This window comes from Piliocolobus tephrosceles, chromosome 1, assembly GCF_002776525.5.
Source record: "Piliocolobus tephrosceles isolate RC106 chromosome 1, ASM277652v3, whole genome shotgun sequence".
Lineage (NCBI taxonomy): Eukaryota > Metazoa > Chordata > Mammalia > Primates > Cercopithecidae > Piliocolobus > Piliocolobus tephrosceles.
In genome coordinates this window covers 41,384,520-41,409,992 of record NC_045434.1, presented here as the reverse complement: position 1 = coordinate 41,409,992, position 25,473 = coordinate 41,384,520, and the positions used below count along the sequence as shown (strand labels likewise).

Genomic DNA, 25,473 nt, shown 5'->3' with positions numbered 1-25,473 from the left:
CTAATCTAAGGAGTGCTTATAGCTTGAAGGAAAGGCATAAATAAACATTAGTTAAATAATCTGTGTAGTATGGATTTTTCCTCCTACTAACTGGATGATTTTGGTCTACTTGCATCTTTTTTGTTTATATTGGCAAAATGTTGAAGTCTTTGGAAAATTAGGAAATTAACTTACAGATTGCTTTGGGCCCCCTCACAGAGTATATTGCATCATTGTTCACTTTAGCAACAGATTTGGTGATGATGGAGGGATGAAGTAGAAGTATATAGAGGTAATTTTGAAGATAATTCTTATAAATCATTTTTTTCTTATCTGCATAAATTAGAATTGATTTTAATAATACAAAATATATAGAAAAATGTCTGAAGCTGTTGGAGAAGAGGGAAGCATATGTAATTCAGTTGGATTGTGTTTTACTTTTTGGTATATGAATTTATGGCAAAAAATGCCATTCATGGCTTTTTCATTTCTTTATCAAAATTTTAAGTTAGAAATTCTATACATGAAAGAAGACTCAATTTTCAGTGGCTTTATGAAGCAAAGTTAAAAACAAACGTGGAAAAAGTAAAAACATTTGTGTCTTATTTGCCACTAATTATATTCTCTTTAAGTGGGTGAAAGTTCTTTGATATTTTATTGTTACCCTTGCATCTTGTTAAATAACCATTGATTTTGAGAATCAGGTAGTGTGTTGTTTAGGCGTTATTTAATTGTGTACATTTTCCAAAGTTTTATCTTGATTATAAGAAGTTACAGTAGTAAGTTATAGTGGTATCATTGTGATTCGTCTGAATGTTTTCAGGCCTTGAAATTTTTATTAAGTGATTTTTTTTTTTTTAATTTAACAGTTGTTTAATGAAAAATCACATTTGTGTTTCCATAGATAGTGGAGTTGGAGCAGGGATTGATTCATATTATGAATATCTATTGAAAGCCTATGTCTTGCTTGGAGATGACAGTTTTCTGGAAAGATTTAACACAGTAAGTTCATACAATTTTATATTAATTTTATAATCAATTTCATTTGAGTCCAGATTCTGATAGAAACTCCATTACCTAAATGACATTGTAAAAATAATTTTTAAAATGTGTAGTGGTTTTGTGTCAGTATTTGATGATGTTGGACAGGGACAGCATAAAAAGTGACATACCTTCCAAAAAATTAATTGATAAAGTAGTTTTATTTTCACCTTTCATCAGAAACTTTGCAGATCTGCCAATAAGAGATGTAATAGATTTGAATTTTACCTTTTCTTGTTTTGTACAAGGATAAGAATTGATGAAATATGTTACTAGTTAGCTTTTTCCTTTGGATTCCAATTATTTTTGAAATCTTGGAAGTTTGGCTTAGTTTGATTACACCAAGGATACAGGACTTTGAAAACTTGGAGAAACTAGTGAGTATTCATTTCAAAAGCAAGTCTTAAGACTGGCTCAGAACCACAGGCATATTTTTTGGGAAAAGTGGGAGGATTGTTGAACCCATTTGAATCACCTTTTTAACTGAAGCGAACCAAAATGAATATAGCAAACTCATCAATTATATCACTATATTCTTTTAAAAATAATCTGCCATTTCTTTGTTCACCTATCAGTTCATCCATGTTATATGTATGGGATAGTATGACATGGTGATTAAAAGTATGGGAGATGTACTGGTTTAAATTCTGATTGTACCACCTATGGGTTTTGTGACTTTGGGCAAGTAACTAATATTATTTGCCTCTTTCTCATCTACAGAATGGGAGTACTGGTACTAATTTATAGGGTTATCGGGAGGATTGAGTTTATGCATTCAAAGTGATTAGAGCAGTGCCTTTAACCTATGGCCAATTCTCAATAATAGTGATTAAATAATAGGTAAATTTGCAAAAATATTAGTAAAAGTTTTAATAAGTCATTAATTGATTACTTTATAAAATTATCACATAGATTGTGTATTAGATTATAACAAGAATTTCTTGAGGTAAATGGGGACAAATAACTATTTTTGTTGGCTTGTTATTACAACTCAACCTGTTGTCAAAGCTGAGAAATATCTAGGAGAAGAAGACAAAAGAAGGGAAAAAGAGTTTTCTAAGACCATAAAAAGCTGAGATAGCAAACCGTAAGAGTGGCAGCAGTGATTAGCTGCATTAGTTTAGATAGTAGTGAGCGCCAAAATATTGTTAGCCGAGAAGGGATCAGACTTCCAAGATACAGGAAAAAACAAATTCTGTAATATAGAAGCTGGTAGCCATATTCCAAGGGGACCTGTGGGCATACTAACCATGGCCTAACGCCACAGGACATGGAGATGTTCAGTTCCGTTTTTCTCAGAAGGTCCCATGTTACATATAGTCTTTAATAGTCTGCATGTGAGTTAGAGGACATAAAGGAATACATACATATTTTGGAAAGATTTCCACCTAAAATAACTTAAATATTTATATAAATTGGTAATTATTTAGTGAGTTTATATATAAATTCTAGTTTAATTTCTTCACAGTGCTGTTTAATGTATTTAGAGTAGTACCTCTTTTTTCATCTAACTTTCATGAACACATATTGTGATCTTTTAGCACTATGATGCCATAATGAGGTACATTAGCCAGCCACCTCTTCTACTTGATGTGCATATCCACAAACCAATGCTGAATGCTCGGACTTGGATGGATGCTTTGCTTGCCTTCTTCCCGGGCTTGCAGGTATAAAGAATTCTGCTTTCTTAATATGAACATAAGATGATGATGTTAATTAGGTGCATTTTTGATCTTTAAAACTGAACTACAAAACATAGTTGCAGTTCAGAATTGTATTTGTATACATTTTTCTGTTTATGTAATGATTAGAGATAAAATCAGCTCATATTTTATTAGGTAATTTTCTTGTTGTTGATTTCTAGGTGTTAAAGGGGGATATTAGACCTGCTATTGAAACTCATGAAATGTTATATCAGGTGATTAAAAAACACAATTTTCTACCAGAGGTAAGCAAATAATTTTTGGAATAATCTTACACACACACACACAAACACACATGCACACACGTACACATACACACTATAAGTTGCTAATTTAAAGATAGAAAATGGCATCTTCAAGGCTTGTTGGTTCTTTTTTTTTTCCTATTAAATAGTTTATTTTTGGTTTGTACAGTATTATATATGTTTTTGCTTTTCTTTGTGTGTTAAGAGAAGTCTGATTTAGGGTAATGCTGACATTTTTTAAATTTCATGTAAAAAACTCCCATCTTAGTGCTTCTCAACTCTTCCTAACTTACACCATTGTAATATTCTCTCATTCTGACTCTTATATGTACCTACCAGCTAGGGAGATTTTGTGACTTTTTATTTTCTAAAGCTTGTCTTATGAAACTGTATACATTAGATACACTTTTGTTGTTCACACATGTGCCCTGGAAATGTAGAGAATGCCATCTCTTCCTCATGCTGATTGAGAATTATTCTTCCTGGTTTTTATACATTATATTAGTAATAAATATTCTTGCTAGCTTGATATGACAAGATTTTAATAGCATACTTTTTGGCTTTCCAGAAATGTACCATTAAAAATTTCCAAATGTGTGTATGGCCTTGTTCTATCCCTGCTTATTGACTACCCTCTGTGAGATATCTAAGCATTCCACCAACTTAGAAGGGTTCCTAAAGTGTTTGTTTTGGAAAGTATAGTTTTATTAGCCTTCAGGTGAGTAGGACTGTGCATTGCAGAAAATTCATATCCATACAGAATAAACTGAGGTTTCAATTAATACATCTATCACAAATGAAGTTTTTATTTAGTTCCCATAAAAGGTTTTGTTTGCTTTTATTTTTATGTTCTTTTAAAAACCGGTTGATTATGTTATTGAATACATTTCAAATAGACTAATTTTATTTATTTTAAAATAATGCCCTGTCTTATTTCATAAAGGATTTGAGGCTGTTACAAAAGAAAATATAAGCTAAAATATGAAATATGTATGCTTGCACATTGCTAAGAGAGATTTAAGTATTCTTACCACAGAAAAGATAAGTATGTGACATAATGCATATGTTAATTAGCTTGATTTAGCCATTTCATAGTGTATACATATATCGAAACACCATGTCATGTGTACCATAAATATATGTCACTTTTATTTGTCAATTTAAACAAGTTAAAAATAAATATGAGACCTAGAGAAGTAATAAGGGGAAAAAGTAGAAGGATAAAAAGAAAACACAATTATGTTGACCACCAGGACCCATGTAGTGGCATTACTGAGTTTCATTACTGAGTTTTTCTGAGTTTTCTAATAGCCAGAATGATCATTTAAAAAATAATCCATTTAATTGGCAAAAATAGCAGCCTTTGCAAAATGAATTATTTTAAGCAATGAAAATCGATGTTTTATTGATGAAAATGTCATGATTGCTATTTTAATTGCTTTTACCCATTTATATATATTCTGCATATTCTAGAACTACTTGTTTAATCACTTTTTTTATGCCTTTTGTATGTTGTTTTGTTCAGGCATTTACCACAGATTTCAGAGTACACTGGGCTCAACATCCTTTAAGGCCAGAATTTGCAGAAAGTACCTACTTCTTATATAAAGTAAGAAAAGATACCCCACTTTACTGTTTAGCCCCCATTCTCTGTTGGATCTCTCACTCTATAATAGTAAATGGGTTTTCAGAGTCCCCTTTTAATATTGTAATGATTGGATATATCATGGTTCTTATTCATCTAGTCCATAGAATTATTGAATGATGCCAGAACTGACATGTAAGGTTTTTTTCTTTAAAAAATATTATGTGAACATTTCTTTAAAGAGAAATTTTATGTTCTAGAGCTGCTTTCTAAAGCATGTCTCTTGCCTTTCTTCAGTCAGGCAGCCTTTCTGAGCATTAGGAATTTAATCTAAAAACTAAGGTTGTGTAGTTAAATTTTATAATTGTGTATTTAAGAAATTCTGTAAAGCAGATTCATAGCTTTTTTTCAGAACTCAGTTCTATATAATGTGCTCCAGTGCCTGATACAGTGCCTGGCACCTAGTAGGTACTCAATAAATGTTTGATAAATGAATGGATATGTGGTAATATATAAGCTATATATATATATATATATACACACACACATATTCTCCTTTTTAATAGGCTACAGGAGATCCTTACTACCTTGAAGTAGGGAAGACACTTATTGAAAATTTAAATAAATATGCTAGAGTGCCTTGCGGATTTGCTGCCATGAAGGATGTTCGTACTGGAAGTCATGAGGACAGGTAAAACAATTGCTAACACCCCCTTTCCTCAGGGTCTCTCTGAAACAACACAAAATGCAACTACCATTTAGGATTCAAATAAGCTTAATTCTTGTACAAAGGATAGAGACCTTTGTTCTTTGTGTTTACTTTTTTAAACTCTGTTGAATAGACTAATTTTAGTATGTTTGAAACGTTTGTGTTTTTGTCATAGTGCCTGGCATATAGTAGGTGCTCAAATGATTTCTGAATAAATGAATCAATGATTGTTAAATATCAGAACCTTGGTATTAGGACTATCTAAAATGTTGCTTTTTTTCTTCTTTGATAATAGTTTCCTTTTATATTACGTAAAACATTAGAAGTTACCAAGATGAGGAATGATCTGGAATATGATTCCTGTTCAGCCAAGAATTCCTCAAAAGCTGTGTGTACTCTTACACGGTTGCTGACTTGCAGGGGTAGGAAAGACCAGTGGTAGCTTCTGTTTTGTTAGACACTGGATAGATGTAGATGGTATGAAGTATTCAAGCTATGAAAAGTGCTCCATTTGAAATTCACAAGTACTCTGCTTATTCTAAGATCACTTATATGGTTATCACATCTCTAAATGAATGCTGAAGCTTGTTTGTTCATTTGGTTAGCAAATGTTCATTCCAGAAATACTTCCTGAGGCCCCTTACGTGCCAGGGCTCTTACCAGTTTTTGAGGATTAAAGATATGAAGATATGTCCTTTCTGTCTTTGAATCACTGAAGGCAGGCCAATAAGTAGACTTTTAAAACATTGTGTATGTGTTATGAAACATACTAAAGGGGCATGAAGCACAGGTTGGGATGTGATAGTCAGTGAAGGATTCCTGAAAGATCCTATGTCCTGAAGGATAAACAAGAATTAGAAGAAGGAAAATGTCAAAGAAGTTCCAGGCAGTGAGACTGAAGACATGAAAAACACAGCACTCATCATCTACCCACAGAGTTGTTTCTTAGTTCTTCACTTAGTATTCGGATAATGGTTAATTAGGCTTAGAATCTCCATCCCTGCTAATGAGCAATGGTTAGGTTCTGGAAGCAGGCATACAAATAATAGCAAAAAATAAAAGCAGATACCTTGTGTATTTGCCTATAATATTTATTGACTGTTTCCTGCACTCCAGACAGTCTTCTAAGCATTTTATGTGTTTAACTAACTTGATCCTTACAACAGCTTTCTGAAGTGTACTATTATAGTCTTCATTTTAAAGGTGAAGAAACCAAGGGAAAGAGAAGTTAGGAAACTTGCCTAAGGTCACACAGTTATTAAGATTAAGTCAGAATTCTAATCTAGGCAGATTGGCTCTTGACAATGATGTTATACTGGCAATTCATTAAAGAACAATAAGCACCTACTATATGCCAGTCCCTGCACTTAAGTGTGGGGTAGAAAGATAAAATAGAACTAGTCCCTGCACTCCCATGACTTGCAGTTAGTGAATAAGATAGGTGTGTAAAAAGAAATAATCACAACCATGTGATATGTTCTAAAATACAAAAGCGGTAACAGATTGAAGAATTACAGAGGAAGACATGATTTACTGTTTAGAGTTCCATTTTTCAAAGTGTAATATCCTTCTTTTTTTTCCCCACCAGATACTCCTTTTATGACATTGTTTCTGGACCTCTTACACACTGACATTGCCCCATTCTGATTGCATTCCAGTATATACAATAACTCTTAAAATATCTTGTCCGGAATTAACCATACTCAAGATGTGTCTGGCACAACAGCCCCGTAACTGTCTGGATTCAGGCAAAGGGTCACTAATTTTCTATGAGGCTGATGAGTTTCCACCCTCTATCCAGTTGAGGACCACTGCTTCACTGACTCACTGTTCCTTAGGGGGTGGTTGTGCCTCTCAGATGTATTTAGCCAAACAAAAGGTTGAGAACTACCATTCTTCCTCATATTGTGTTATTAAATGTGCTTTAGATTTTTTAGGAGCTTTATTATATTCAGCTCACAGTGAGCTTGTGATCAACTAGTTTCACATACTTAACTGTATAGTCTGCTGATAAATGCGTGTTCCCCACCCTACCCTTGAACAGCCAAGTTTTATACTTAACTCAGCAAAATTTCTTTTTTTGTTTTATTTCTAGATTTTGGTCTCGGGGTTGAATCTCATTAGCTAAACTACCAGTTTTCAGTGATCTATAGTTTAGATAAGCATGCCTTACATTTTTTTCATCCAAATTGTTGGGAAGAATTTTGGTTGGACCACAGCCAGTGCCCCGTGGCATTGCACTGGAGAGTTTTCAGTTACAGGCTCTTTGCATGCAGTGATTTATTACCCTATAGGTCTAAGCACTATGCTGTCCTCCAGGATCCCGTCATCTGCACAGACACAGACACACACACACACTTTTCACAATGGAAATATCTGTATTTTCCTCATAATGGATAATTACCAAAAAGAATGTAAATGGCAAAAATAATAGGAAGATACTTGCTAAGACACTCTCCCCTAACTGCGTAAGACTACTACTGTTAGCAATTTTGTAAAGGCTTCCAGGCATTTTTAATGCCTGTGTATTTTTATTTATGTATGTGTTTATGATTTTAAAATATAAAATAGATCATATGATCTGATACTTGCTAGCTTTGCCCAATTCATATTGTAGTTATCTTACCATGCCTTGTTCTTTTCTAAATGTTTATAAATTGTCTATTCTAGCATTTGCCAATTATCAATATCCTGCTCATCTGTCTACAGTTCTCAAGATAGCATTTGCTCACGTAATAACTGTCGGTCCATCAGAAAAGGTTAAATTATGATAAGTGTATTGCAGATAAACAGGAAAGTGTTTTTATATTGTCTAAAAAGATTAATATCCAAAATGGCTAAAAATGTTTTGAAACAGTACAGGTGAGTTTTTGTTCCAAAATAAAAAATCATATATATGTGGGAAAAATGATAGCTGTAGTTTCAATCTCATATGTATGCCAGGTGCTATGCTAAATAATTGACATTTAATATCTCAGTCTTCACACCAATGTCATGAGTGTATTGTTATATTCCTTTTACAGAATAATAAACTCAAGCTGATAGTCCTTATATCCCCATGGTGACAGAACTAATTAGTGGAAGGTCTTTCTATTTCCAAAGCCCATGTTCTTTACCTCTTTGTTCTACTGCCTCTCCAACTCATTCTTTAATCATGCTGTTTAAACTTGCATTTAATTTAGTAAACATTTATTGAGTGCCTACTATGTGCCAGTAATTGTGCTTGGCCAAAGGTATGAAATTGTGCAACTTGTCCAGTAAACTAGAAGTTGTTTATTACTGCCAAAACGTGTGATGCTTTGGGGAGTAGTAAATTAAATTTGGTGTTACTGTGACTCCATCTACCAGCCATGCTCTTTTCCTGACAGTTTTAATTTAAACTTTTCTTAAAGTGTTGTTAAAACATTGTAACATTAAATCACTTGTAAAAACACATATAGTTTTACTCTATTTCTCCACATTCCCTTCTTAACAGGTAAATAAATATTTAGAATGTTACAATCGTAGCCCATGTGACTTTGCATTGTACTTTTTTCATATAACTTTTTTTTTTCTTTTTTTGAGTTGGAGTCTTGCTCTGTCACCCAGGCTGGAGTGCAGTGACACAATCTCGGTTCACTGCAAGCTCCATCTCCTGGGTTCAAGCAATTCTCCTGCTGCAGTCTCCCGAGCAGCTGGTATTACAGGTACCTGGCACCACGCCTGGCTAATTTTTATATTTTTGGTAGAGACGGGGTTTCACCATGTTGGCCAGGAAATTACATGCAAGTAATTTCTTTATCTTTAAAGCCTTCTTTTTAAATCACTTAAATAGCTACATAATAGATTCCATCAAATTTATATGACTCTTTCCAGCTCTTTAATTTAGTTGAAGATTCTTATATGATTCTCACTAGTAAAATTTATCAGTTCCCTCCCTGCTGTTGACTCTCTATAGAAGAAATGGAGAACTTTCCCTTACTGAAAGGCCTATAGAAAAATCTTGTCTGCATTATTCACAAGATTCAGTGTATCAGTGTGGTAGACAATTCCTCTGGTCTTTTTCATTAACATGGAATATACTTGGAGTCAAGGTTATTCTGCCCCTGGTAGATTGATACATTCTATAGTTCTTTGAACACCTAAGTTGGTATAGACAGGATTATTAACTTGACTATGGCTTTCATATAGTTGGCATTTAAATTATTTTTATCTACTTATATTTATTTGTGACTTTTTATTTTAGAATGGATTCTTTCTTCTTGGCCGAAATGTTTAAATATCTTTACCTGTTATTTGCTGATAAAGAAGACATTATTTTTGACATAGAAGATTACATCTTTACAACAGAAGCTCATCTGTTACCTCTTTGGCTCTCTACTACAAATCAAAGCATCTCTAAGAAGAACACAGTGAGTTTTTAAATTAAATGTCTTATTTTCCTATATGTTTTATTTTTCCAAGTGAAAAGTAATCCATGCCTAAAATTCAATAAATATATGTATGGTAAGAAGAAACTAAATATATACATTTTCTTATTTTGTTTTCTTTTATTGCATCCTGTATACACTTAAGTATTTCATTAGCTGTTTGCTTTTAAAAATGATGTTAAGAGGCCGGGCGCGGTGGCTCAAGCCTGTAATCCCAGCACTTTGGGAGGCCGAGACGGGCGGATCACGAGGTCAGGAGATCGAGACCATCCTGGTCTACACGGTGAAACCCCGTCTCTACTAAAAAATACAAAAAAACTAGCCGGGCGAGATGGCGGGCGCCGGTAGTCCCAGCTACTCGGGAGGCTGAGGCAGGAGAATGGCGTAAACCCGGGAGGCGGAGCTTGCAGTGAGCCGAGATCGCGCCACTGCACTCCAGTCTGGGCGACAGAGCGAGACTCCTCCTTCTCACAAAAAAAAAAAAAAAAAAAAAATGATGTTAAGTAGGCCGGGCGCGGTGGTTCAGGACTGTAATCGCAGCACTCTGGGAGGCCAAGGTAGGTGGATCACGAGGTCAGGAGATCAAGACCATCCTGGCTAACACAGTGAAACCCCATCTCTACTAAATATACAAAAAATTAGCCGGGCATGGTGGCAGGCGCCTGTAGTCCCAGCTACTTGGGAGGCTGAGGCAGGAGAGTGGCATGAACCCGGGAGATGGAGCTTGCGGTGAGTGGAGATTGTGCCACTGCACTCCAGCCTGAACGACAGAGTGAGACTCTGTCTCAAAAAAAAAAAAAAATATGTAAAATAATTATTTCTATTTACATAAAATGTTTTTATATTGTAGACCTCGGAATATACAGAACTGGATGACAGTAACTTTGATTGGACTTGTCCAAATACTCAGATCCTCTTCCCTAATGACCCATTGTATGCTCAAAGTATTCGTGAGCCCTTGAAAAATGTGGTGGATAAGAGCTGTCCTAGAGGCATCATCAGAGTGTAAGATGTATTATTTTATATTTTCTGATATCAAAGTTGTTTCTTAGTAAATGACAGAGAACTTAGGGAGCATGTATCAACAGCCAAGAAGACATTCACGTAGGCCGAAAATGTTGAGATATGTAGCTATCACTGGTTAAAATAAAAATTATTAGTAAGATAGTAAAGCTTATTTTGCAGTAATATCTTTTTTATTATTATGGAAACTTTCAATATTTTATGAGCTAAAGTAATAATAGTGGGCAGCATGTAACAGTTTTTAACTTCTGTAACTCATTTTTCATGGAATAGTTTCATCGAATATTTTCTGGCTGGGCATGATAGCTCACGCCTGTAATCTCAGGACTTTGGGAGACCGAGGTGGGCGGATCACCTGAGGTCAGGAGTTCGAGACCAGCCTGGCCAACATGGTGAAACTGTCTCTACTGAAAATACAAAAAATTAGCCAGGCATGGTGGCAGGCGTCTGTAGTCCCAGCTACTTAGGAAGCTGAGGCAGGAGAATCACTTGAACCTTGGAGGTGGAGGTTGCAGTGAGCCAAGATCACACCATTGCACTCCAGCCTAGGTGACAAGAGTGAAACTCCGTCTCAAAAAAAAAAAAAATTCCTTTTGTCTATAGTTTTTGTGTAGTGAAAATACAGGTATTTTGTTTTTTTGGGTTTGAGTTTTTGAGGGAGTACTTATTCTTGTTAAAATTGTTTGGCTTAATGAGTTCATTTTCCGACGAATAGTTATATTGGAAAGGTCATTACAAGGACTTTTTAAAAATTATTTTTACATAAGTGTTATTATTCACTGATACAAGTGTTGATTTACTTTTAAAATATTGGGAGAAAAATCTGTGTTTTTAAAGGGTAATGTCAGTAGTAACAAATCCCCAAGCAAACTTGTTCTGTACCTTTAAATAGTTATAGTTCTGTTGACTAATACTGCCTTATGTAGATAATGTACATACTTTTATAACTAGAAAATGTTATATTTGAAAGCTATACCACTTGTTAACCTAAATTATGTATAAGAAAATACTTGTTTCCAGTTATTCCAGTTTCACTAGTTCTAAAACTAGCAATTTTGCAAGTAATGTCATTTTTATTTGACATGTGTTTTTTGCCAATTCTAATTTGTAGTTTTTAAAGCCTTACCTGTAATTACTTTTAGCAGAGAGGAGAGTTTCAGGAGTGGAGCTAAACCCCCTCTGAGAGCCAGAGATTTCATGGCCACTAACCCTGAGCATTTAGAAATCCTGAAGAAGATGGGGGTGAGTTTGATTCACCTCAAAGATGGGAGAGTCCAGTTGGTCCAACATGCAATCCAAGTAAGACATTGCTACACTAATTAGATACCATGTCTGCCCTGCTTTCTTTGGTCGCATTAGCTTTAATAAGATAATGGATTTCAACTTTCTAAACACTTTAAATATATTGTTTGAAGTGAGAGAATAAGAATTTTAGGACTTGGAAGTGTCTTGGAAAGTCATCTAATTCAACTCCTTGATAGTATAAATCAATTAAATAAATCAGAGATAGGTTGAGTAATTTGCTGAAGTTAATATAATCAAATGCAGGACTCAAATCTAAGTTTTCTGTTTCTCAGTCCATTGGCTTTCCCCTTTTACTTTTATTTACAACATAACTTCAAAAGCTAGTAATTAGTTTTAATATTCATATCTCCATGTTTTACATCATTTTAGTCTCCAAAGGGCTACTGAATCTTAAGTATTTTATTCATCATAGGCACTTATTTGTCTGTGCCTAGGAAAAATAACATGTCTTTTTGAGACATTTTTATTGATTTTTACTTTGAAAGTTTTTATAACACGAAGTCTTTAAATTATTTACCTTATTAGTATATTGATTCTGAGAAAACCACATAGTTTGCTGAATAATTTTTAACCTAGAACCGTATTCAGGTATCCCTTAATCTCAAATTCAGCCCTCCCACAACTTCATCACACCCTCAAGTTTTCATCTCATCCATATTCTTGCCACATCCTTCCTTCTTTTAAGAGTATTCTTCTTTCTTCCTTATGTTTTATTTGGCCTCAGTGGGAGTGACATGTCTTGTGACATTGCTTTTACTTAGTTAGGCTGCCAGTGGCATAATTACCACCAAGTGACCTCTTAATCCTTGTATGATTTGACTTTTCTGTAACTATTGGCTGAACCCTTCATAAAACATTTTCCCTTCTTGGCTTCCAGGATATTTCAGCAACGAAGTTCTTTCTCTGCTTCACTGTTTATTGCTTTGTAGTTCTCCTTGGCACAACCACTCAATGTAAACAGTTTTCAAGAATCTGGATGATATTCTTTTCTCTATATACTCTTCTTCGACAATCTCACCTATTTCTACAAGCTTAGCTATTATCTTTATACATATGACTTCTTAGCTAAGTATATGAATCCTGATTCCTAACTTTACTATTAACTTCAACTTTCATCTACCTCTCATACATCTTGCATCTCAATCTCAATCTGTCCAAACTTGAATTTTCTCTCTCTTGTTTACTATCTTTCTACCCTCACCTCAACCTATATTTCCTTCTTTGGTTCTCCATGTCAGTAAAACCTGTCATTGTTCTTTAAGTCATCAAAGCTGGAAATTTCAGGACAAGTTTGAACTCTTCTCTGTCTCCCAGTTCCTCTCTATCTTTTTCCATCCTCTAACTCGTATCATGTCTTGTTAGTTTTTCCTGTAAAGTATCAGGAATCATCTTTTTTTTTTTTGCTATTATAGTCAGTCATTCTTCAACTTTCCCTCTGTTAAGACTCAATTCAAATGTCATTCTAAATCTTTCCCAGGTACACACAAGCAGAATCAGTTGTTCCCTCATCTGTGCTCCTTTTCCACTTTCCCACTTGAGAAGTTTTATCATAGCTAACTTTACATGTCTTTCTCCTCCAGACACAAACTTCTTAAAGGACTGTCTCTCCAATGCCTAGGCAAGTGCTGAGATGGAATAAGTGCTTGACACATATGTTTTGAATCAAATTGAATCTGGTTGTTCACTATTTCAAGGAGGGAAAGTGTGGGTCAGGTATGAGGTTTATTTCTTCAGAGGGAAAGCCAGTGGGGAAAATAAGCGAAGTGAGCATTTGAGCATTTGCTGGAAGTCCAGCTCTCAATCTGAATCAAAAGTGGTTTAGAGAATAGCGAAAGTGACATTGATAAAAACTACAGATAAGTTATTTTCAGAAATATTATTTCCGAAGGTATTATTTTTGAGTACAAATAAGGTCATAAATACTTGGCAGTGACCTAAAGTGAAAGAAGAAGTTTTAGAGTAGAATACTATAGTACAGTGTCTTTAGGAAATCAAAAAGTTGGTGGAAGTTTCCAGAAAGGAAGGATAAAATGAATTTGTTTTTTTATAGGCTGCTAGTTCAATTGACGCGGAAGATGGGTTGAGGTTCATGCAGGAGATGATTGAATTGTCAAGTCAGCAACAAAAAGAACAGCAGCTGCCTCCACGAGCTGTACAAATTGTTTCCCACCCATTTTTTGGCAGGGTAGTATTGACTGCTGGACCAGCTCAGTTTGGGCTGGATCTGTCTAAACATAAAGAGGTATGTATACTTAAAATATAGTTTTGAAACTGAATTTAAAATATTAAGTATTGCCTCATTTCTTAGTCTCTTCTCTAATTTAGTAGTTTTAATTTATTTAAAAAACCGAAATAGTCTCCTGGATTTAAGTAAAGTAAAAGCATATCTTGAAAACTTTGAGTCATAATTTATGTATATAACATGCTTATAGAATTCTAACTAAAATATTATTCAGATTCTATTCAATTTCTTGGTCTCTTCTCTAATTTAGTACCTTTAATTGATCTAAAAATGGTTTTCAGACTTTCTAAGAGCCACTAAAACCTTTCTATGAACAAAAATCTAAACCAGGAGCTTAATGTAGAAAACAGCTAAAAGCACAGAAGCTCTGGCTCAAGTGACTGGAGAAAGCCTGGGACCCTGAGGTTCTACTTTTGAAGATCATTAAGCTAGTCCCTCCCTATAGTTATAACATAGTTACAGTGTAGAAAACAAAGACTTACACAACTAAACAGTTCACAAGTTTGTCTAACTAATTGACTGCAGAGCCGGGACCAGAGCCGAAGTATCGAAGTATCGTGACAATCTAAAGCCAATGCTCTTTTCACTCTATTACTGCTAATTTAGACTTTTTCTCATGTGTATTTTAAACTATGTAGAAGCTATGTAGATTGATTGATTCATTCATCTGTTGATTAAGTGCCTACTATATTCTGTTCACTGCTTGCTATATCAGTTTACAAAACCATTGAAGATCTATGCCCTTACGGAATTTACATTTTAGGAGAGTGAAGGATATTAAAACATCTTTATAGTAACATCTTTAAAAAAAATCAGTTCCTTGGTGGATTTAATTTTTCTGGGGAAAAGAACTGCTTGCAGATTCATATAGACTAAGTCCATTTTTTTCCTTTCTTTCAAAAACTTTTCTTGTTACCAATGATCATTTCAAATTGGTTCCCAGCTATTGTAAATGTAGTAAATCTGCCTACAGGTCCCAACTTTACCACCTAATAACATTGTGTTAACATTGTGAGCAAATTACAGAACCTGAGTCTCAATTTCCCCCTGTGTGAAATGGAAATGTTATTTGTGTTGTTTTGCTCAGGGTCATTGTAAATAACAGATTCTGTAGTTTATGTAAAAATGTTCTATAAACTGCAAAGCACACTCGAAATATTGGTTGAGTACTGTGATATGCAAAATGTTTAAAACAAATTTTATGCTGAATATATATTAGATATGTTATCATTAGAAATGAGTCTAGTTCTCTCAAAGCTCTAGATATTAAGGTTTAATGACTTGATTGCCATTTGAGAAGATTAAAGTATTTAAGTTGCTTTTATTTCTGACAGACAAGAGGATTTGTTGCAAGCAGTAAACCATACAATGGTTGCTCAGAGCTTACTAACCCAGAGGCAGTGATGGGAAAAATCGCATTGATACAAAGAGGACAGTGCATGTTTGCAGAAAAGGCACGCAACATCCAGAATGCAGGAGCCATTGGTGGCATTGTTATTGGTAAGTAATTCTCCATGTCATTGTGTTGACTGAAGAAGAGATAATTTTTAGGATTTTTTTTTTCCTTTTATTTTCTAAAATTTTATCAAAGAGTTTGTCATATTTTTTTTTTACCTCACCTAGACAACATGAAGGATAGGTAATCCAATGACTCTTAATTTCTAGATATCTAACATCTTTTTCAAAAGTCTAGATTTGAGTTTCTGTATATTAATGTCAGTGAAAATACTTGGGGTTAGGTGTGAGGGTGTGGTAGGACTGAGTGGTAAAAACATTCATACCATGGATAAGAAAATGTGCCCGTAAGATCCATAACCCCTGAAGGGCAGGAATCACACTGTGCCGCCTCCAGTGGGGAGCCACTGAAAACCTCCATTACTCCACAAAGATGCAGGCTTTGGAGGCAGACACATGAGAGTACAGTTCCTGGCTCTACTACAAAATTGCAGTGTAACCTTGGCCCAGCTTCAGTTTTTTAATCTGTAGATTAAATAGTAGAATATTTTTTGATATAATAGTAGAATATTTTTTGAGCTCCAGTGGAAGTGATAATAAATATATTTTAGGTGATTGTAAGGTTTAAAGATAATATATATAAAATTTCTTGGCATAATAGCAGACATAGGATAATCACTACTATAGCAGTATTTACAGTATCTGTAGCAGATCTTTATCCCCTTGGATCTTTTTCCGCTGAAATGACAAATTACCACCTTTAAATCATCTTACCCATATGTATCAACTAGTGGGTTTTGCTTTTTTATCTTTCATAGACAATCACTTGTATCGTGATAAACAGGCTATGACTATCAGGGGAAATATAAATTTTTCTGTTTTAAAGTAAACAGGAATTTACGTTCAGAAAGAACTGAAAGACCTGGGGTCATATGCTGATTGTGAGTTCTTTTGTACAACTTCTCTCACAGGGAAATCCATTTTGGATTTCCGTCCCCCCCCCCCCCCCCCCCCCCCCCCCCCCCCCCAATAGTTCAGGTTAAAAAAAAAAAAGTTCAGGTAAATCAGAATATTAACACTTATTATGTTGATGTAATGGATGTATGAATTTTATTAATAAACATTAGGAGAAGTCCTGTTTAATGACTTAAATCAGCAGTTGGCAAACTACAAGACTATAGGCCAAATCCAGCTCATGGCCCATTTTTGTAAATAAAGGTTTTATTGGGACACAGTCATGCTAGTTTGTTTGTGTATTATCTATGACTACTTTGAACTGCAGTGATGGAGTTAAGTACTTATAGGAGAGAACTGCAAAGCTTGAAATATTTATTCATCATCTAGCCAGTTACAGAAGAGATTTGCCGACCCCTGACTTAAATCATCCTCTTTATCCTTGGATATTTCCCACACTTAGATTAGTTTTATTGTAGAATTTAGTATATTAACCATCACTATCATTTTGAACATTTCTTACCAAGACTTCAAAATGAAAATGTATAAAGTGTAGAACTTATACATTAATATTTAAAAATATTTCTTTGTGTAGTATTTTTGGTTTTTTATATTTTTCAGTGAAGTCTAATTCTCACGATCTTCTGTAGTATGCAAGAATTGTCAGTTTTTGTTTTGTTTTGTTTTGTTTGTTTTGAGATGGAGTCTTGCTCTGTCTCCCAGGCTGGAGTGCAGTGGGTGTGATCGCTGCTCACTGCAACCTCCTTCTCCCAGATTCAAGCAGTTCTCCCTGCCTCAGTCTCCCGAGTAGCTGGGATTATAGGCGCCTGCCCCACCACGCCCAGCTAATTTTTGTATTTTTTTTTTTTTTCTTTTTAGTAGAGACAGGGTTTCTCCATGTTGGCCATACTGGTCTTGAATTTTCAGCCTGACCTTGGGTTACCTGCCTGCCTCGGCCTCCCACAGTGCTGGGATTACAGACGAGCCCGGCCCGTCAAATGTTTATTTTTTTGGTAGCTATTAGTTGGAAAATGCTATACTGGGTTCTGTGGATAAATAAATAAGAGATGATGATCCTTACTCTCAGAAATTTTTTTTTTTAAGACAGAGTCTTGCTTTGTCACCCAGGCTAGAGTGCAGTGGCATGATCTCGGCTCGCTACAACCTCCACCTCTAGGTTCAAGTAGGTCTTGTGCTTCAGCCTCCTGAGTAGCTGGGATTACAGGCGTGCACCATCACGCCCGGCTAATTTTTGTATTTTTAGTAGAGAAGGGATTTTGCCATGTTGGCCAGGGTGGTCTCAAACTCCTGGCCTCAAGTGGTCTGTCTACCTTGGCCTCCAAAAGTGCTGGGATTACAGCCATGAGCCACCGTGCCCAGCCAAAAATTTAATTTTTAATGAGAAACTTTCTTGTGTTGACTTCTTTCTCCTAAGTTTTTTGTTTCTGACAAAGCATTTTGTTTTTATTTGTTTTAATTGTATGTAAATGAATAAATTAGGAATTAGCTGTTTTTTGTTCAAGGGTTAGAAGTACGAATTATCTTAGAAATCATGTGACTGCAGGAGATAATTAAGTTGGTTTAAGAAGGGAGGTTTTTTCACTACATGGAAATGGATTATTCTCAATGAATTCAACAGTACAAATGCAACTAGGATTCACCAGGAGGTAGAAGTGGGAACTAAAAATCACCAGGATCCATGATAGTGAATGTTTTTCACTTTTCTCTTTATATCTCTACCTCTAGGTTCTTCTGAACTCTCCTTCCCTACTCCTCTTTGCAATTCTGCTTCATTTTCCAGCTTCTCACCAGCTTGCTCTCTCTTTGTTCATCAGTTCCAAAATGGCCATTCTAGTTTGCAGCCTCAGCCCTAAGTCCGTGTCATTTAACTGGGCTATTTCCCCCTGCCAACTGAAACAGTCTTTCTGTGTGCCACTTCTAGGTCCCCCAGAGAGACTCAGGGTCAGGTAGCCATCTTTTGTCTAATCAGTTATTACCAAAAGAATGAGTCATGCATTCTGTACTTAGCAGGACCTATGAGAGTGAGCACCCTGAGACAGGACAGACAGTTTCTTCTGGGAGATTGGCATGCGAGTTGGAGGTGGTTGTGATTATCATCTCCAGTAGAACAGCATATTGCTAGTACTACTACTATTAATAGTTCTACTACTATTATTTAACCAGTGCAAAATAGCAATACTGTTTAGCTTATAGAGGAAGAAGCACTATAGTCATAACTATTCTTTGTGTGCATTATATAAAAAATAAATGTCCATTTTTAGTTTGGTAAAACAATGTAATCATGACAGTAGTGGAAATTTTCAACAATAAAATTCATTCATAGTTCTGTCACTGTCATCCAAGTCATTGAATTTTTTCATTTCTAGGCTTTTCCATAAGCATATGAAATTTTTATAGTCATAATCATAGAATTCTGTATTCTACTTTTTTAATGTATTATTACTCTGTGTGTCCTATCAAGTAGGTCATTATAACTTACTTATAATGGTATGCAGTTGTTTACAAATAGTTTAGTAAAATTATTTGGGCATAGGGCTTTTTGCTTCTTTTGAATTACTTCCTTTGGATACAATTCTATGATAATTAGTGGGTCCAAAAGTTATGTTGGTTTTTATGGTTCTCGATGCATAAAATTAATTCTGTTATTGTAAAAAAATCAGTAACAATTGGTAGATAGATCTTTTTAATGGCTGGATGTTTTGATGTTTGCTGTATTTATTTTCTGGCTAGATGACAATGAGGGGAGCAGCAGTGATACTGCCCCTCTGTTCCAGATGGCAGGTGATGGAAAGGATACGGATGACATCAAGATCCCCATGCTGTTCTTATTCAGCAAAGAAGGAAGTATCATACTAGATGCCATCCGGGAATATGAGGAGGTAGAAGTGCTCCTTTCTGATAAAGCAAAAGATCGAGGTAAGAGTCAAATACCATTTTTTTGTGTGTGCAGCTTAGTATTAATTTTGCTAGTTTGATAATAAGAATGAGTCACAAAAAAATTTTTTTTGAGGTTCACTGGGAAAACAAGTAAAATTTTTAGACGATGATTTCAAAATATATTTTTGTTTTGGAAATAAGAATAATAAAACATTTATTTTGCTTTGTTTTCTGAATTAGGATGGTTTTAGAAATATGTTTTTATGTGTAATTTGTAATTTTTGGCATGAGTCTGTTCAGGTGATAAAAATACAAGAGACTACTTCAGGAAAGCCATTTTAACATCCGGAAATGTTCACCATGTGATTTCACTGATACTACATCTTACATGTCTTTTATAAGGAATAAGAAGACATGTATAGAATGTTGTATACAATATGATAGTAGTTGGTCTCAACAGGCCACCTGTAATCAAATGACTGCTGTCTTGGTGAAGGCAATAGAAATCTAGCAGCTTCTTCCCAATGAGATCTAAGTTTATCACATGGATATTTATAAGAGTTACAAATGGCTGTTTCTGAAAAACAAGATAGCATGTCTTAATTTATGAGAGTAGATAGTCCTCTGCAGGCCAAAATGTTTATTAGTAATTTGAAATCTCTTTGAAACCCAGATTACTAAATAAATTCAAGGCCTTAGTGGTATTCTTACATAGTTGCACACCCAAGGATAGAGGAGAAATGAGGGAAGGTGAGCCTTCAGATCTTGCTCGTGGTAGCAGTCTTTCCTGTCTGCTGGAGAGACCTGAAGAGAGAGCTAAAGTTCTCCCATACCCTTAAATAGATGAAGTTGTATAATAGTACAGAGTTGTGACATCCCCTGCGGTGTTTGATAGATATGTAGGAAACTGATTCAATTCTGGGTGACTTCCAAGTGGGACATTTAAAAAAAAAAAAAGTTTGGTGATAATTATGCTAGCATAATCATGCTAGCCTAATTTTGTCTTCTTGTATTGCTTTATTCTTCTTTGAGATTCTTTGAAATGTCAATTACTTAAGAGCAATGGAGTGAGCAAGTAGGTTGTTTGTATATAACAATGTATAGATGGAAACAGAACAGAGTACAAAGGTTTTCTAATCTTAAATCCTCTGTATACCTGATTTTTTTTTTTCCTGGACCCTTTTCTAAACTCAGATCTTCTTGCCTACAATATATGCATTTAGGCACATCTAACATAGGCAAATTATTTCATGTAACTTTTTATTATTTCATGTAACTCTTTAATGCATTTGTTTTTTTCCCTCCTTTTTTGTGCCACCACTGGAATTTCAGCAGCAATATTAAAAGGTAAAATGATTCCAAGCTACATTATTAATAGTAGTAAGTATCTTGCATTAACAAGCCTTAAATTATATATGTATATATATATTGTGTGTGTATACACACACAAGTACATATATAATTTTGTTTCAGTGGATACCATGATAATATCTTGTGTAACATAATTAGATTATTTTCATGTCTAGTCAGCTGTCACATAATAATTTTTAATCGATCCTGTCATAACAAATTCTAATAATTATACATCCCATATAATAGATGAATTCTGTGTCTGTGTCCATACAAGAGTCACTGTAACAAAGGCATTGTTGTTTTGGTATTTATTACTTTGATCACTTTTTATTTGAACACAATGTAAAATATTTAAAGTATTGACTTGTTTTAAAAGCTTGTGTGTGTGTGTGTGTGGTACATGGGTTAGGACTACAGGATTATGGTAAAGCATGTGCTTCCTGTACCAGAGAAAGGGTATGAGACATGATTAATTCTACCAGAAAATAAAAATTCTTGGTGAACAGTATCCCAAAGGACCTTTCATTAAAAGGGCATTATTTAAAAGATATTTTTTGAAAAGCTTAGTCTATAAATTTACTGAACTGTGGTTGTTATAGAGTGATCTTTTGATGTAAGTATTGAAAAGCCACCTTTTTGTGTAATAGCTCTTTATAGAACTGTACAGCTATATTGATTAGCAACAAGATACAGTATAATTGTTAATATTTATTAATGTAACAAATCAGTGATAATAGTGTTATGAAATCAACAAATTTATTCACTTAGGATAATATCCTAAGAAACTACACAGTCTGTAGTGGTTATCATTTGTCCTGTACCATTACCACATACATCAGTGTTTCTCCCCTGCATCAGAATCAACAGATAACACTTATTAAAAGTGTTGGCTCCTGAGTCCTGCTCCAAATATTGAATCAGACTTTCTGATTCAGACTTTCTGATTGGAAATCAGAATCTGAAACTTCAAGCAAACATCCCAGGTGATTGTGTTGTAGCTTGCTCCTCAGCTACACTTTGAGAAATACTGAACAACATTCAGAAAGCACCCTTCTTCTGTCTCCCAGCTATGTATCAGGCCATATTGTACCATCATGGATACTAGTTAACGGATTATATAAGTGCAGTAAATAACAACATCCTTAAAATCTGAACAATAAAATGTTCTCCAGATTGCCTTTTCTAGAAATCTCATTCCACAATACATGTTTTTCCTTATGAAGTCACACAGTGCTGATTAAGCAGTCCTTTTCATATATTAATACAGAAAACAGAAGCCCCTAAAAAGCCTTCACTCCTGTCTTCTTACTTTGATAATTCCATGCCATATAGACATATCTGAAACTGTTCTGCTAGCAGAAATTTTCTGTTTATCTTAATACACATTCTTCTTTAGAAGCTAAAAAGCATTAGCATTTTATCAAGTGATGTTGCTTCCTGAGGTCAAACCTGTGACACTTCTGAAAGTTAAGCTATCCACAGTCTATTGTTGAACAGAATTTTCAGTATCATATAGCTCAGCGTTTCAGTTTTCCAAAATTTCAGTTCATAAAGGTACTTAATTATTCCAACCCTGTGCCCACAAACAAAGGCAATGTGTTGTTACCTTTAGGTCCAAATTGAAGCAGTTTACAATTAAGAGTAAATTTCCTTTTTTCAATAGTATTTCTCACGGGGAAAAAACATCAGTATTTTTAAGCTCCAATATATTGTCATGCTTGCAACTTAGAGTGTAAGCCTATAGCGCCTTAAGGGCTCTAGACAAATGCTTTCAAGCCACTCTATTTGTGTCTGTCTGGTAAAGAGCCAGACAGAGAATATGGAGGGGGGGCGGGGCGGGGAAAGGTTCCATCCTTTGCAATGCTCTAATTTAAGTCAGGCAGGGTCACTTTTCCTGATTATTCCCCACTGAACTTGATTGGGATGAATCTGTCCTACAGCTGAACCACAGACCTTAAGTTGCTGTTGGAAAGGATTTGATTCCTAGGAGAAAAATCTAGTACATATGCAGATGAACTCTACCTGGAGAGAAACATCTGAAGCATTCTTCTTAGCAGAATTGAGACTTAACCTTCCCTTCTCCAACCAAGGCATGTTTTCTCATGCATTTTCACATTTGCACCATCTCTTCCCTTTTTCTGGAAGTTCCCTATCAATCCCTGTTTCCTCTGTAAGAACATTTAGACATCCTAAATTTCAAATGCCACCTTCTTTATGAAATTTTTCTTAGTTCTCCTAGGTAAAATTTAAGGGTGCCCTTTTTAATACAGTTCTACTATGATACTTAAATAGTTCTTTACCTGCTTCTCATCTCTATATTCCTTGCTTTCAGTAAATATTTAATGTACAGATGAATGAATGAATGAATGAATGAATGAATGAATGAATGAATGAATGATTGTATAACATCCAATCTCTAAGTCTTTACCAAGGTTCTCTTCCCCTTTTATTATTAAAACATACTGGTTTTTTTCCTTTGTATTTTGAGAGTTTCTCCCTTATTTCTTTCTGTGTTTCTGATGTACCATTCCTGAATTTAATATTGTGGTTGTTATGCTCTTAGGACTTTGATCTCACATACTGGTGAAAACAGGCACCTTAGGATCAAGATTTGTAGCAATCTGGCAGACTTTAACTCTTCTATGTTTTTGTAGTTCTCTAACTGCCATTTTTACTTTCCTGATTGTTGCTTTTTTTTTCTGGTTCTATAGCTCCTTCAGCTTGGGAAAACCAAAATCTGTTCTTCTATGGGCATCTTCTTCAAAGTTCTTCTCTCTCTCTCTCTCTCTGCTTCTCTGCATTTACATTTAGTTGGCCCCGGGTGACTTTCCTATAGTGCTGCATGGAATAGTTATTGGTATCTTTTTAGAAACTTTATAAAATTAAACTTGTGTAACAAATTAAACAATCCAGAGGTGCATTAAAAGCTTTTAAATAATCTCTCATCTTTCCGATATAACCAACCAATGTTAACAGTTTGATGTGTAGTCTTTTATATTTTTCTTCGTGCTTTATACGTTTCTAAATATATGTATCATTCAGTAACTTGCCTTTTACAAGTTAAAGCTATATTAAAGACATTCCTCCAAGCTAGTAGGATAGCATAACTTATTCTCTTGAAAGCTACATTATGTTTTGTATTATGACAGTACCATGATTTATTTAACCATGTCACTATTAGGCTTCCAAATTATTTCCAGGTTTTTGTTTTGCCACTGTATACAATGGTGTAGGTAACGTTCTTGTACATATCCTCTTAGATATGCATACTTTTTTCTAGAATTTTGAGATTTACTAAAATGGAATGCTGGCAGAAAGGATATGGGTCTTTTTCATTTTAATGGATGTTGCAAGATGCATTCCAAAAAAGCTTGTAGCAATTCACATCCCTTCCAGCAAGATATGAAAGTACATGTTTCTTCCTATTTTAGTCAGCTTATTTCCCTTTATAGGTATATTTTTTGTTTTTTCTCCTTATGGATTGCCTAGTCATACATTTTGCCTTCTTTAAATAAGATTGTGTGTCTTTTCTAGATATTTTATAGGACCTCTCTGTCTGTGTGTGCATTTCTTTTCCTATATTTACATGCATACTCATAAAGAAATAGAGGTTCTGTAGATTATCTAGAAAAGACACACTTATAGAGACAGAGGTTACACACACACACACACACAATTTTCCCAACATGTCATCTTTTCACTTTGTTCATGTAACTTTCATAACATTTTTATGTAATCAGAAATATTAATTCCTTTAAGGCTCCTGGGTCTCCTGTCTCACTTCAGAAGATCACTACATCCTATTTTTACATAATATTTTCCTAAATTCTTCTGGCATTTTTACAATTTTTTACATTTTGGTCTCTAAATCATATGGAATTTTAAAACATAAGTTAGGAATCTTACTTTCCAATTGAGTTGTCAGTTTCTAGATACCATTTATCAAGCAAACCACTAATTTCTCCTTCAGTTAAACTACCATCTTTGCTATATATCAAATATTCTTGCATAGTTGGATCTGCTTCTAGACTTACCCTTCTGTTCTACTAATCTGTTTATTCCTGGGACAATAATAAAACAGTTTGCTGTTTTGAGTAAATTTTATTCTCTGATAGGGCAACTCTCCCCTCACTGATTCTTCTTAGAATTTCTTGACTTCTCTTTGACATATGTTGTTCCCTAGAAACTTTAAATTAATTGTATCTGGTTCTAAAATGAAAACAAGAAGTACAAATGAGATTCATTTTGAAATTATATAATTGCATACTTTACATGTAAGTTAGGAAAATGTTAAATATTAAGACTTTTCATTTAAGAATATACCTATAAATTTAATCAAATCTTGTTTTGTGTTCTCATTATGATTTTATAGTATTAAGCAATATGGGTCTTATACCTTTTATAAGAAATTTAATTCTGTATTTTGTAGCTTTTATTTTTATTATGAAAAGGTTTAATGATTATATTTTTAGCTAGTTATTGTTACTACAAAGGAGTTACTGGTATTTGCATAGTCTTCTTACCAAATTCTTTTATCAATTCCAGTAGTATTTTTTTCATTAGAGTTGCTTT

At 34.5% G+C, this 25,473-nt stretch overlaps 1 protein-coding gene across 9 annotated transcripts in view; it reads left to right on the top strand.

Annotated features, from left to right (window-relative positions):
- The window catches only part of EDEM3 (ER degradation enhancing alpha-mannosidase like protein 3), a 69,490-nt gene that overhangs the window by 36,385 nt on the left and 7,632 nt on the right, over positions 1-25,473 (top strand). For 6 of the 9 annotated variants that reach the window (XM_023203451.2, XM_023203450.2, XM_023203449.2 and 3 more), the window contains 11 exons: positions 884-981; positions 2,562-2,687; positions 2,885-2,968; positions 4,494-4,577; positions 5,120-5,244; positions 9,488-9,653; positions 10,522-10,676; positions 11,837-11,993; positions 14,050-14,241; positions 15,576-15,741; positions 19,402-19,587. In XM_023203451.2, coding sequence (XP_023059219.1) covers positions 884-981; positions 2,562-2,687; positions 2,885-2,968; positions 4,494-4,577; positions 5,120-5,244; positions 9,488-9,653; positions 10,522-10,676; positions 11,837-11,993; positions 14,050-14,241; positions 15,576-15,741; positions 19,402-19,587 — 1,539 coding nt within the window. The remainder of the gene's footprint in view (positions 1-883; positions 982-2,561; positions 2,688-2,884; positions 2,969-4,493; positions 4,578-5,119; positions 5,245-9,487; positions 9,654-10,521; positions 10,677-11,836; positions 11,994-14,049; positions 14,242-15,575; positions 15,742-19,401; positions 19,588-25,473) is intronic. The other 3 variants (XM_023203454.2, XM_023203452.2, XM_023203453.2) reach the window with 3 other exon arrangements.